This window comes from Magallana gigas, chromosome 7 (assembly GCF_963853765.1).
Source record: "Magallana gigas chromosome 7, xbMagGiga1.1, whole genome shotgun sequence".
Lineage (NCBI taxonomy): Eukaryota > Metazoa > Mollusca > Bivalvia > Ostreida > Ostreidae > Magallana > Magallana gigas.
The window spans coordinates 15,889,523-15,901,797 of NC_088859.1; the positions used below are offsets into that span (position 1 = coordinate 15,889,523).

The 12,275-nt window shown below is 32.1% G+C and overlaps 1 protein-coding gene across 3 annotated transcripts in view; it reads right to left on the reverse strand.

The window, feature by feature from the left end:
- Positions 1–12,275, reverse strand: part of LOC105347160 (BAI1-associated protein 3) — a 55,966-nt gene that overhangs the window by 12,224 nt on the left and 31,467 nt on the right. The window contains exons 10-23 of one of the 3 annotated variants that reach the window (XM_011456090.4): positions 10,367–10,570; positions 10,000–10,103; positions 9,648–9,765; positions 9,308–9,432; positions 8,901–8,991; positions 8,743–8,799; positions 7,935–8,047; positions 7,768–7,819; positions 7,116–7,151; positions 4,848–4,993; positions 3,438–3,558; positions 3,244–3,258; positions 2,662–2,733; positions 86–160 (exon numbers count right to left, since the gene is read on the reverse strand). In XM_011456090.4, coding sequence (XP_011454392.3) covers positions 86–160; positions 2,662–2,733; positions 3,244–3,258; positions 3,438–3,558; positions 4,848–4,993; positions 7,116–7,151; positions 7,768–7,819; positions 7,935–8,047; positions 8,743–8,799; positions 8,901–8,991; positions 9,308–9,432; positions 9,648–9,765; positions 10,000–10,103; positions 10,367–10,570 — 1,329 coding nt within the window. The remainder of the gene's footprint in view (positions 1–85; positions 161–2,661; positions 2,734–3,243; positions 3,259–3,437; positions 3,559–4,847; positions 4,994–7,115; positions 7,152–7,767; positions 7,820–7,934; positions 8,048–8,742; positions 8,800–8,900; positions 8,992–9,307; positions 9,433–9,647; positions 9,766–9,999; positions 10,104–10,366; positions 10,571–12,275) is intronic. The other 2 variants (XM_011456092.4, XM_011456091.4) reach the window with 2 other exon arrangements.

Sequence of the window (12,275 nt, forward strand, 5' to 3'; positions counted from 1 at the left end):
AACACCCAAGCGTATTGTCTGACTATAGAAAATGCGTACTTAACCACCAGTGCAAATAACCACTTTTATAGTAGATTATACTGACCTTGGTTAGCTTCAGAACCATTGAGAATGCATCTACCAAGTCGGGCCAGTCCAGCTGTCTCCAGAATTCTGAAATCTGGTCAAAATGAAATTGCTCAAAACAAGTGATGAAATTGTTTTACTTTTGTTTAGCAGTGCTTTTTATTGCTTTATTAATTATGTATGATTCTTGTTGCCATAATCTTTTTCAACAATTTTTTTTTTAAACTTTCAACAAGTATAGTTTTTTATTCAATATCAAGAAAACTTGAAATTGGTTTTGATCTTGGGCCATATAAGAATTAAAGTTTATTTTCTCTGGCCAAAAAATTCAAAATGTAATGTAGCAGACAGATCTTCTATTTTTAATTCTATTGCAAGATTTGCTAAAGGAAACAATTCTATTTCATATTCTAACTGTAAAATTAAAAAAAGTAAGTTCCAAAGTTTCAATATGACAATACAATGATTAGAGTGGTGGTGCCCAAGAAACAAAACATACATTATTTTGGCCTTAAAATTTGTAAACAGTTCAACTTATTCTACTATTGTTTGTAAACATACCTAAAAAGTGTATGTGTAACCATATCTATGCAGTGTTTCAACCTTACTTAAGCAGTATTAAGATAAATACCTGAGCAGTGTTTGAGAACAAACCTAAGCAGTGTTTGTAAACAAACCTAGAAGTGTTTGTAAATAAACATAAGTACTGTTTAGAATATAACAAGATATCTGTGAGCCAATGCTCACTAGTGATACCCCCGCTCTGATGTGAATATGCAAAATAAGCAAAGTCAACATTTAACAGAAAGCTGGCATCCGATTGGTACAGAAATATATCCAACAATATGGCATGCCTAAACAAATAGTGTGTTAAAATTTCAAGCATCTGCGATAAATAGCTGCTGAGAAATCTTTGAGGAAAATTTGTTTGAAAATTTTGGCTAAAATAAACAAAGTACTCATTTAACAGGAAGATGACGTCCGATTGGTAAGAAAATATATCCCACAATATGGCATGCCTTAACAAACACTGTGTAAAAATTTCAAGCATCTCCGATAAATAGCTGCTGAGAAATCTTTGACGAAAATTTGTTTGAATATTTTGGCTAAAAATAAACAAAGTCATTATTTAACAGGAAGTTGACATCTGATTGATACAAAAATATATCCCACAATATGGCATGCCTAAACAAACACTGTGTACAAATTTCAAGCATCTCCAAAAATAGCTGCTGAGAAATCTTTGATGAAAATTTGTTTGAAAATTTTGGCTAAAAATAAACAGTCGTCATTTAACAGGAAGTTGACGTCAGATTGGTACAAAAATACATCCCATGATATAGCATGCCTATACAAATACTGTGTAAAAATTTCAAGCATCGCGATAAACAGTTGCTGAGAATTCTTTGACAGAAATTTGTTTGAAAAGTTTTGCTAAAAATAAACAAAGTTGTCATTAAACAGGAAGTTGACATCTGATTGGTACAAAAATATATCCCACGATATAGCATGCCTATACAAATACTGTGTAAAAATTTCAAGCATCTGCGATAAACAGTTGCTGAGAAATCTTTGACGAAAATTTGTTTGAAAATTTTGGTTAAAAAATAAGCAAAGTCGTCATTTAACAGGAAGTTGACGTCCGATTGGTACAAAAATATATCCCACGATATGGCATGCCTTAACAAACACTGTGTTAAAATTTCAAGCATCTGCAATAAATAGTTGCTGAGATAAATGCGACAGAAATTTTTGTTACGGACGGACAGACAGACGGACAGACAGAAACACAAGGGTAAAACAGTATACCCCCTCTCCTTCGGAGCGGGGGTATAATTAGGCAATGTTTGGAAACATACCTATTCATGTTTATAAATATGCATAAGCAGTACTGAACAACTTTTGTTTGTAAACATACCTACACAGTGTTTTGTAAACATACCTACATGGTGTTTTGTAAACATACTTATGCAGTGTTTTGTAAACATACCTACATGGTGTTTTGTAAACATACTTATGCAGTGTTTTGTAAACATACTTATGCAGTGTTTTGTAAACATACTTATGCAGTGTTTTGTAAACATACTTATGCAGTGTTTTGTAAACATACCTACATGATGTTTTGTAAACATACTTATGCAGTGTTTTGTAAACATACCTACATGGTGTTTTGTAAACATACTTATGCAGTGTTTTGTGAACATACTTATGCAGTGTTTTGTAAACATACCTACACAGTGTTTTGTAAACATACTTATGCAGTGTTTTGTAAACATACCTACACAGTGTTTTGTAAACATTACTATGCATTATTTTTAAACATATCAATGCACCTAGTATTTTAAACATACCTAAGCAACTATTGTTTGTAAACACACCTACACAGTGTATTCTAAACACACCTAAGCAGTGTTTGTAAACAATCAAAGCAGTGTTTTGTAAACTACCTTCAGTGTTTTGTAAATATACCTATGCAGTGTTTTGTAAACATTCAGTATGTATACAGTGTTTGTAATCATACCTATGCTATGTTTGTAAAGCAGTGTTTGTAAACATACCTATGCATTGTTTAAACATACCTATGCATTGACATACCTGAGAGAAACAGCAGCAGACATCCACAGCAGAAGTGCTAAACTTGGCACCTGAGCTCCCAACATCAGCTGCCTAAAAGTACAAGGAAAATCCAATAACTTGAAGAGACTGAAAAACGATTACCGGCAATTAATCTGAAACTTACAAATAAAAGCAAGTATAATGGAAATTTCTTTCAAAAATAGCTCAATTTTCAAATTAAAATTTCATTGCTCACTTACATATATTTGCAGTTTTTATGTTTAGACACAACTGATAATGTTATCTTTGTTATCAAATTTAGTGTTTTAGGGTGTTTTTTTTTAGTGAAAGTATTGTTGGTTTATAAAATACAAATTGTTTATACATTGCCCTAACATATTAACATACAATCAGACACATATTTGAAAAATAAATATATATGTGTTAAAACAGTGCATACATTAGTTAAACAACTTGTGTGCAATGCTCACAAAACATCTAGATTAACAACTGTTATAATGTGGAGACTGTAAAAAACATGCCAGTGTTGTTCCAAGGGAAACAACTCTCTTAAACATCCATCATCACAGAAAATTAACGTACACACTTAGTGATACCAACCTTGGAAGACAAGAGCTATCAAGACAGATCATAAAGATTTAAAAATTCACTTTATCCACCAATAATTCTGTAAAATTTTAATCTTTTTAGTGAAAGCATGATTGACGCAACTCTATGGGTATTATATAAAAAAAATTTAAGATATGGTTTCTATCATGATGACTGCACAAATACATTGCCACAATATTCCTTACCTTATCCAGCTCTATGGCTTTGTGGATTCGATGAATAGCGCGTACCTGCGCCACAGATATCCATTGGGTCACAGCAAATCGGAACCATTTATAATACTGCTCTATTTGTAATGGCTCAGGACTGTCAAGTGGTAAAAATTTGTTAAAGTATGCAGTTTTCATATTCTAAGGGGAACACCTTTGTGTACAATACTCTAACAATTTGTGTAAACTTAAGTTTATAAACTTAAATTTTAAGAAATAATATCAATTATCACTCAATCGTAAACCATGATTCAATTTTCCAAGGCACAATTACGTTTAAATAATATAATATGTTCTCCAATATGGCATAACTCAAACATCAAAGTAGAGAAGAAGTCTATGTTTTATAAAGAATGGTACAAAAAAGGTGTAAAAATTATTAAAGACTTTTTACATGCATGATGATGGGTCATTTTTATCAAAATCTGAATTTGAAAAAAGATTTCATTTGAACAAAGTATGTTTTATGCAATATAACAGCATAATTAGTGCTGTTCGAAAGTTTGTTAAAGACTCAAATTTTTCAAAGGAGAACTATGTCAATATTGTTGGTCCTTTTCTTCCCTTTTACTGTGTTGAATTACTTTTGTACAAGAAATGCACTAAACATATTTATAATTTAATCAATACAAATGTCCAATGTATTATTCCAAACTCAATCATTCGATGGAATTCAAAAATTGTCATGAGAGGCTACTCCGAACTAATTTTACAGGATATTTTCAAAGTATGTTTCAAAGTTACAACAGATACTACTGTACAGTGACTACAATATAGAACTCTACATAGAATTCTTCCTGTAAAATCGTATCTAAAATAGATAAAAATAGTTGATAATGATATATGTTCTTTTTGTAATAATGAAGTTGAAACTACTGAACATGTCTTCACATCCTGTTCCTTTGCTTTAGATTTATGGAGTAGTTTAAGTATGCATATATATTATGCTGTTTCAAAAAGAGTTGGCTTTAATGAGTATAACATATCATTTGGAGAGACTCCTCCTTCTAATTCTAACTTAGTCATCAACTTTTTGATCCTGTATACAAAACAATATATTTTTCAATGTCTGTACAACAAAAAAGTTCCAATATTTGCAGGTCTACTATGTCACTTAAACCTTAGATATGAAATTGAAAAATGTGTTGCTATAAGAAACTCTTCTTATGATAAACATAATGATAGATGGTTTGAATGGAAAAATCTATGTCTTAATATTTAACTTCAAGAGCTTTATTCATTTCAGTTTATGCAAAATTGTATCAACTTGAACAGTTCATGAATGTGTTATATGTACAGTGTATTATAAAATGAAAAACTGTAAATTAAAAAAAATTAAAAAAAATGTTTAAATGTTGGTTGAACCAATTTAAATCAAATACTAACCTTTCTGGTAGCTGCTGTCCATATTTACAGAACTCTTGAAGAGCAAGGTAGAGTTCAAAGTAAGTGGTTCCTAGAACTCCCTCCATCACTTTGTTTCCTTTGCTGGAGTTTGTTTTCTTCATACATTCAGTGAACTCTTCACCAAGCTGAAATTCAATTGCAAGTCAGAAAGTGCCATGTTTTGGATGCAAAGTACACAAAATTAAAACTACAGTACCAAAAAAAAAAACATTGGAAATAATTTTTAACAGTAAATTTTCTAAATTTTTGAAAAAAATCAAATGAAAAATGTATAGTTGTTTCATTAAAAAAAAATAATGTATTAATCTAAAAATTTATTTACATGTGTATATAAATGCAAATTCAAGTTAAAACTTTGTTTTTGATATCATATGGTATGTTAGATTTTTTTCTAATAAAAAAGAGGCATTTCAACAAGTTTGGTATAGGGAATTCTTTAAAATAGGGGAAAGTCCACTACATGTTTACACTCTGTTGCTTCAGTACATTAACAGCCAACAGAAACTCTGAGATGTGGGTCATACACATGAAGGTGCATTCTATAAGCAAACACAGCCTATTGTGCTTCATATTTTCACATGAAAAGAGCTTATCTTAAAAATGAAAAACAATTTTTTGCACAAAATTCTTTGAAACATTTGTTTTGCTTTAATTTTCTAAAAGTTATTTTTAGTTTAAATTTTCTTCACGTGATATTCATGTTTGCTATTCATTTAAATAATTTCCCATGAAATTCATGCAAGCATATTGGCTATGTAGAAGAATATTTTGGTGGAAGTCATACAGCAAATGGCTTAAAGCTGTGCAACAAAGAAAATCTGAATTTTCATTGATAAAATAACCAGTAATAGGTAGTAGTCAAAATCTACACACTGAAATTTCATATTACTCAAGATGTGCATACATAAATTAATTAAAGGAATCTGAATTTTGAATCAATTTAGTAAATTGTGTAAGAAAATAGTGTAATTAAACTAGGGTAGGATAAGAATTGTATATCTCTTGGGCACTCATATGAAAACTACATAAAAAAAATTCTTCAACATTATTTGGTTATTTATTTATTCTTTAAATTATCATTTCAACACAAATGCAGACAATTAAATTTGATATCACCCGTCAATGAATTTGAATGCTGGCCATTTTGTATATTTATGAATCTTAAATCAAAAGTGATGATTTTTAACTTGGTTGTCGAAAATATAATATGGTATCAAAGTATGGATAAAATCCTGAAAAGAAACCGTTGATGCTTGCTGATTTCTTATTTGAATATCTTAACGTGGCACAGTGACTCAAAATAGATGTTTTACTTTTTGATTATGACAGCGGAAATAAAAGAGCTATACTCCAAATTTCATCATACGGAAGGTTTCACGCATCATAAGTCATCACCTATTAATTTGCAGGTCATTAAAACTCTTCCAGAAATTGCACATGTTAACAAATAGAGTTGTTTTGGACATTGGTTTCGTGTCACATGATTGCGATTTCTGTCTAAATACAGTTACAAAAGTATTGACACACTGAAAAAAGAATATTAATTTGAATCTATTCGATGTCTGCGGTAAGAAATATGCTATTATAGAGAATACATCTTAATAAATATATAGTTCTTGAAGACATGTGTTTCAATGAGATCGAGTTTTCTGGTAGATGCATGCCTCGCTGCAGTATTTACATTCCCCTGCACTTGCGTCGCTATGAAGCGGAAGGAAAACTCAAAACTTTTGTGTTGGCCCGACGCATTATTCTATTTTTCTGATTTTAATTTGATTTATTTACTTTGGAACACCGTAATTTTTCAAAAGTTCATCTTTCCATATGATATATAAAATAAGTGGAAAATTTTCTGGCTTGGTTTCATGGTAAACTGGCCAGCTAATTGACTAATTAATGCTTGTGAGCAACATTTACTTATTGTATATATGATTATACTAGAATTCCATAAATATTTGTATGCATAAACTTTTTGGACTAGAAAAATTAAGTTTCAAGGACAATTTGAATTAAATTCATGGACATTAATACAATGGTACTGTGCAGTTCTTATCAATTTTTGTTCCTCTTTTCTTTGATGAAGATCAACTCGATAACAATATCCCTGAAAAGTGGTGTTCACCAAACAATGAAGCCATATAGAAATTTGTAAATCACAATGAGATAGGTGTAAATCACTGCAAATAAGCAAAAAAACCCACAAAAATAGAATGAGAAAAAAATGAAATAAAAACAGCATGCACCGACCTCCTCCTCGAGACTCTTTATCACATGACTGGAATGCTGCGGGAAAAACACGAGACATGTAAGCTTGGTAGACAAAACGTAACACCAACAAACACAGGACTAGGGCATACATGAATATACAGGTACCTATCTTTATAGTATACACATATACACACACAACATATCAACTATTTACACGTACAAAAGGAGTCCAAATCATACTGAAAATTCTACATATGTTTTAATGCGTTTCCTATCTAATAATTATGTATAATATAAAGGCAATATGGAAAATTTTACATATCTTTTAAATAAATGCATTTTTTTTTATCTATAAAGACAATGATTATTCTAAATTCAAATCATGAAACATATATAGCTAAGTAAAAAGATATTCTATTAAGTTTCCCACTGATTAAGATCCAGTTCTATAAAATGAAAAGAAATGACCTCTTGCAAGGATGCTTCATAACAAAAGTTTAATTAAAATACGGTGTATCTAAGCTTATATTTCAGGTAAAAAGTCAGTGAAAATCTGTTAAAACCATTCTGTACACATTAATTGTTAATTAACTGTTCACTTATTGCTTTAAATATGACAATTAGAATGCTAATTTTAGTGGCATCTTTATTTTGTGACATTGTTATGTAGAAGTCAGAAAACAATACTCACCAATTTCTCTAAGTGCTTGTAGGTGATACTAAAGTAATTCACATTTGAAACACTGTGGAAAAAAGTAGAGGAAAAAAAATCATTAAAAATAGACTCAAGTGGGAATGTTTCAATTTGTAAACTTTTAAATTGGATATCAAAAAGAGAGGCCTGATTAATCTGCGTACTTATCAAATATTTTCTGGTATTCGTTGATTGCCCCGTAGAGGTCCGCGTTCAGACAATTAGTCAGGTCTATAAGGCTGTATATAATGTCCTCTTCCTGATCCATGGTGTGTCGCTGTGCAAAAAAAAATTATGATTTTAGTTTGAAATTTTTCAACTGTGATGAAAAAACTCAGTGAACATCATGTCAGGATGTCATCCTTGGACATTCAATTAAGGTGTACACTACTGTATACAGGGTTATTTTTGCCCCTTGTAATTTTTGCCCTTGTACACTTGCAAACAATTTTGCCCTGTCCTGAATTCGCCCAGACACCATATGTTAAAAGAGAATAATTTGAAACATTTAAATTAGCCCAGTTTTAAATTCATTCGCTGCCAACAAGGGGGAAAGGGGCGGAAAAAAAATAGAACGGGGGCGAATATTTCCCTATCAGGATGATTTCCTTATAATATCACAACAAATAGCATTGTAGTTCCTAGAAAGATTTTTGAAGAGTTTTCTCTTAATATTCTGCACCACTCCTGGGGTCTCACTAATAGTCCAGATGTCATCTTTTGAACAATTTAGAATCTTCTCAATCTCAGACTGCTTGCATCCCGATATCACATTTCACCTAAAACTGCTTTAATCATATCAAGATTGATTGAAATTGAACCAATAAAAGAAGTCAAAACAGTTTACAGATGGACAGAAACCATTAAAGGATGATCAGAAAAGCTCATTTGAGCTTGCAGCTCAGGTGAACCAATATAGATCATGCAATTTCTAGGGTGACTATTTTCTTGCTGTTCTTATTTTCATCTTACCTTGGAAGATTTTTTGGAGAGATGGATTACTCTCTCATACCATTCAAGTGTGCCTCTCTGTAAAAGAACAAACAATTCAACTTTGAATGAAATAAGCAACTCATTAGGAAACTGATCTCAGCTACACAAATTTTGAATTCTAAGATTTGCATACACACCTTGGCAACTGTGTTGATTTCTGAGTGTAAGTCCTTGGCAAATGGACAGACATATTTGAAGACATCTGTGCTGTATATCCTGACCAAAACCCTAATGAATTCAAAAATTAGGCTGTGACTTGTATATATACTGTGGTTTCATTAATATTCAAGGGTATCAAATTTCGTGGATAAAGTGAAAATCAGTTTCAAGGATACGTAAATTCATGTACGATAAATGACCCTATCAATACAAAATGCTAATATATATTGCACTTCAATGAACATTTAATTTTGTGGATCAAATTAACAACGAAATCCTCGAAAATTGGTATTCAACGAATATTAATGAAACCATAGTACATCTTTCATTAACTTTAATATCTCTCCTCTGTCTAAGTCACTCAACCATGGACTACAGAACTTACTTGACCATCTGATCGAGTCGCTTCAGGGCTTGCTTGTTACTGTAGGGGTACACCTCCCTCCGTCTCTTTATCAGGCTCATGCAGTAGTCTTTTAAGTTCATGAAGGATTCATTTAGACACTGCTCCTGTAGACAAATTTGTTAAAAAGATGTGACTGTTTCTCCAACACTCTAGTCACATATAGCTACCAGTGTTAGCCAAAACCATAAGTATGTAGGACAACATTCTACTATGGATTTTATGACAATTTGGAAACTTTACACCATGCAATTGGTCACACAAACACATCAGAATCATTATAGTCTGATCATTATTCAATGAAGTATAAAGCATGTGATACCTCTTCTCTTGACAAGGAATCTGGAGTCCATTTCTGATCCAGACTTTCCAGAAACCTCATCAGAAGCTCGTAGCTGAACGTATACTCCATGTGTTTTCTACTGTAAGCCATCCATCTACTGCAAAGCAGGTATGCTATCATCATGAAAATGTCTTTTGAAATGGTAATAAATAAGATCATAATGCGTCTTAAGCTAAAATTACATAAAGAATAGTACTATAATGCATCAAATTGTAGGAAAAACAACCTTAAAGACAAAGTGAAAAAGCAGATCAGGAACTTTTAAGAATATTCAAACACAACAAATTTAAACACAATGTACAAGGGTTGGTTGACTGCTAGAACAAGTTACCAGACTGCCTGCTGGACGTCCGTTACATCTCCCTGGATAGCATGCTGGTGAAGGATTGTGGTGGCAGCTTTCGGTAATACTCCATTCCAAGAGCTGGGTGACTCCTACACAGATAAAACACATTGACTAGAAGCATGTCTCAGACTGTCCAGTGAATAACGAACAAGTATACATTTATGTCTATACTTCATAGTTCCGTTTGACAAGAGCTTGTGAGATTTTCACAATTAAATATTTTGATTTAATATATCAGACAGCATCATCTAAATTAATCATTCAAACATAGGGTATAGCTTAGCAATTAACTTCCTCAGTCTCAATATTATCTCTTGGATGAACACACATTAAAACATAGACAATGACTGACCCTTATTCGCCTGACTTCGTGTTCAATGAAGAGACAGATGAGGTCCTCGTGTTGCCTCACATCTGTCCAGTTATCATCCTCATCGAGTCCTCGGTCCTCACGAGTCGCAAACTGCAGCCTCAGTTTGATTTCTCCCTGGACGTTGGATTTACTGGATCTTCCATGTAGCTGGTAATATTTCTCTATTCCTGTTGATGGAAGATCCTGCAAACACCATTTTGATGATATCATAATATGTACCTACATGAACTACTCATACAATTACCGTATTTTTCGGGGCATAGGCCGGTATTTTTTTCTCCGATGAGCGAGCCCCGGCCTATCCCCCGGGATCGGCTAATCTTAGACTCAAAGTTGAAAAACTTTAACAGTAAAATATAAAATCCACTGTTTTTATACGTTGTACTGTTGTAGCAGTTTATTATGAGGGTTGGTTTTTTTGCATCCGTTTGAACCATTGTTCGATAGTTGTCCCGTTGATAATTTTTGTAATGACATCGTGAGTAATAAAATGTACAGTACTGTACGAGGTATTTCTTTACAATCCCAATCAGAAGAATTTTTTTCCCACGTTCGTGTATGAACCCTGGAAACTATTATTGCGAAGTAAAAAAGAAAACGAAACCGGATAGAATGTAATATGACGGAATTATTGTGAATTCTTCATGTCTGCGTTCGTGGGAATCACTGGTCTTGGGTGTAGTATAAATCAAATGCTTTGTGTTTTTACAATTAATTTTCTGTTGGATGAAATAACGGTATTCTGGTGTTGAGTGTATATACAAAGGTGTGAAACCCGTGACTAAAACACAGCCTGGGGGCACGTAGCCTAGTGTACACCATTACACTTCATTGCATTAACTGTGTTTTTAACATTACAACTTCTCTGCATAACGGCAAGTCACTATTGAATTAATTAATGGAAAGAACACAAATTAAATATTTTATGTTTCGTATTACGTTTTCTCATTCATAGCGATTACGGGAGATAACTCTATCTGAATATGAAACCATGTGTTGAGCTAATGGACGCCATACCCCGTATTTACAAGTAGCTTTCAAAGTATAACTTGATTAAATGAGATTTAGCAATAAGGTATTAATAAAATATAAAAGGTTTGGTAAAATATTATACTTAGTTCTATCAGACAGAACCACGGAGGTTGGTGTTGCAATTAAATTTACACTATGTAAAATTACAATACATAACGATACACCGACGAATACGGAAGAAACCAAACAGCCACAAAACACAGATTAATTTTTAAAAATTGCTTAAAATATATATGTAGAGCAAATTTAATAACTTTAATTACTCTTTTGACTTTCTACATCGATATTCTGAAAGTATATACTTAATACGATGACTTCCTTAATCAGCGGTCATACTTTCACTATAGTAATCATCGATTGAAAATCGGCTTATCCCCCAATTCGGCTAGTCTAAGGATTTTTCTTGAATTTTGTCTAAAAATGAGCAATTCGGCCTATGCCCCACATCGACATATGCCCCGAAAAATACGGTATGTTAAAATTGCAAACCAATTATTTAACTTGGATGATTTTATCATTTGACCATTTAAATATTATTATTAACTGATTTGTTTATTTTTATTCTATATTAATTAACATGCATTGCAAGGGTACATACTAGTACTCCTATTTATATAAAACTACATTGGCACAGTCTTAATATATGACTTTGACACAATTTGAAAGTGTACAGCCATGTAATTTCAAAAAATGGGGCTACAGTGGCCTACTTCTGCGGAGAAAAGCTTTCTTTTATATATTAATTTTTTTGGGAGGGGGGTAAGGGTAAGGAGAAAATTTTTTCATCATCTATGTGTGAAAAAGTGCAAATTTTATATCATGAAAACATCATCATATTTATTGAATCCATAATAAG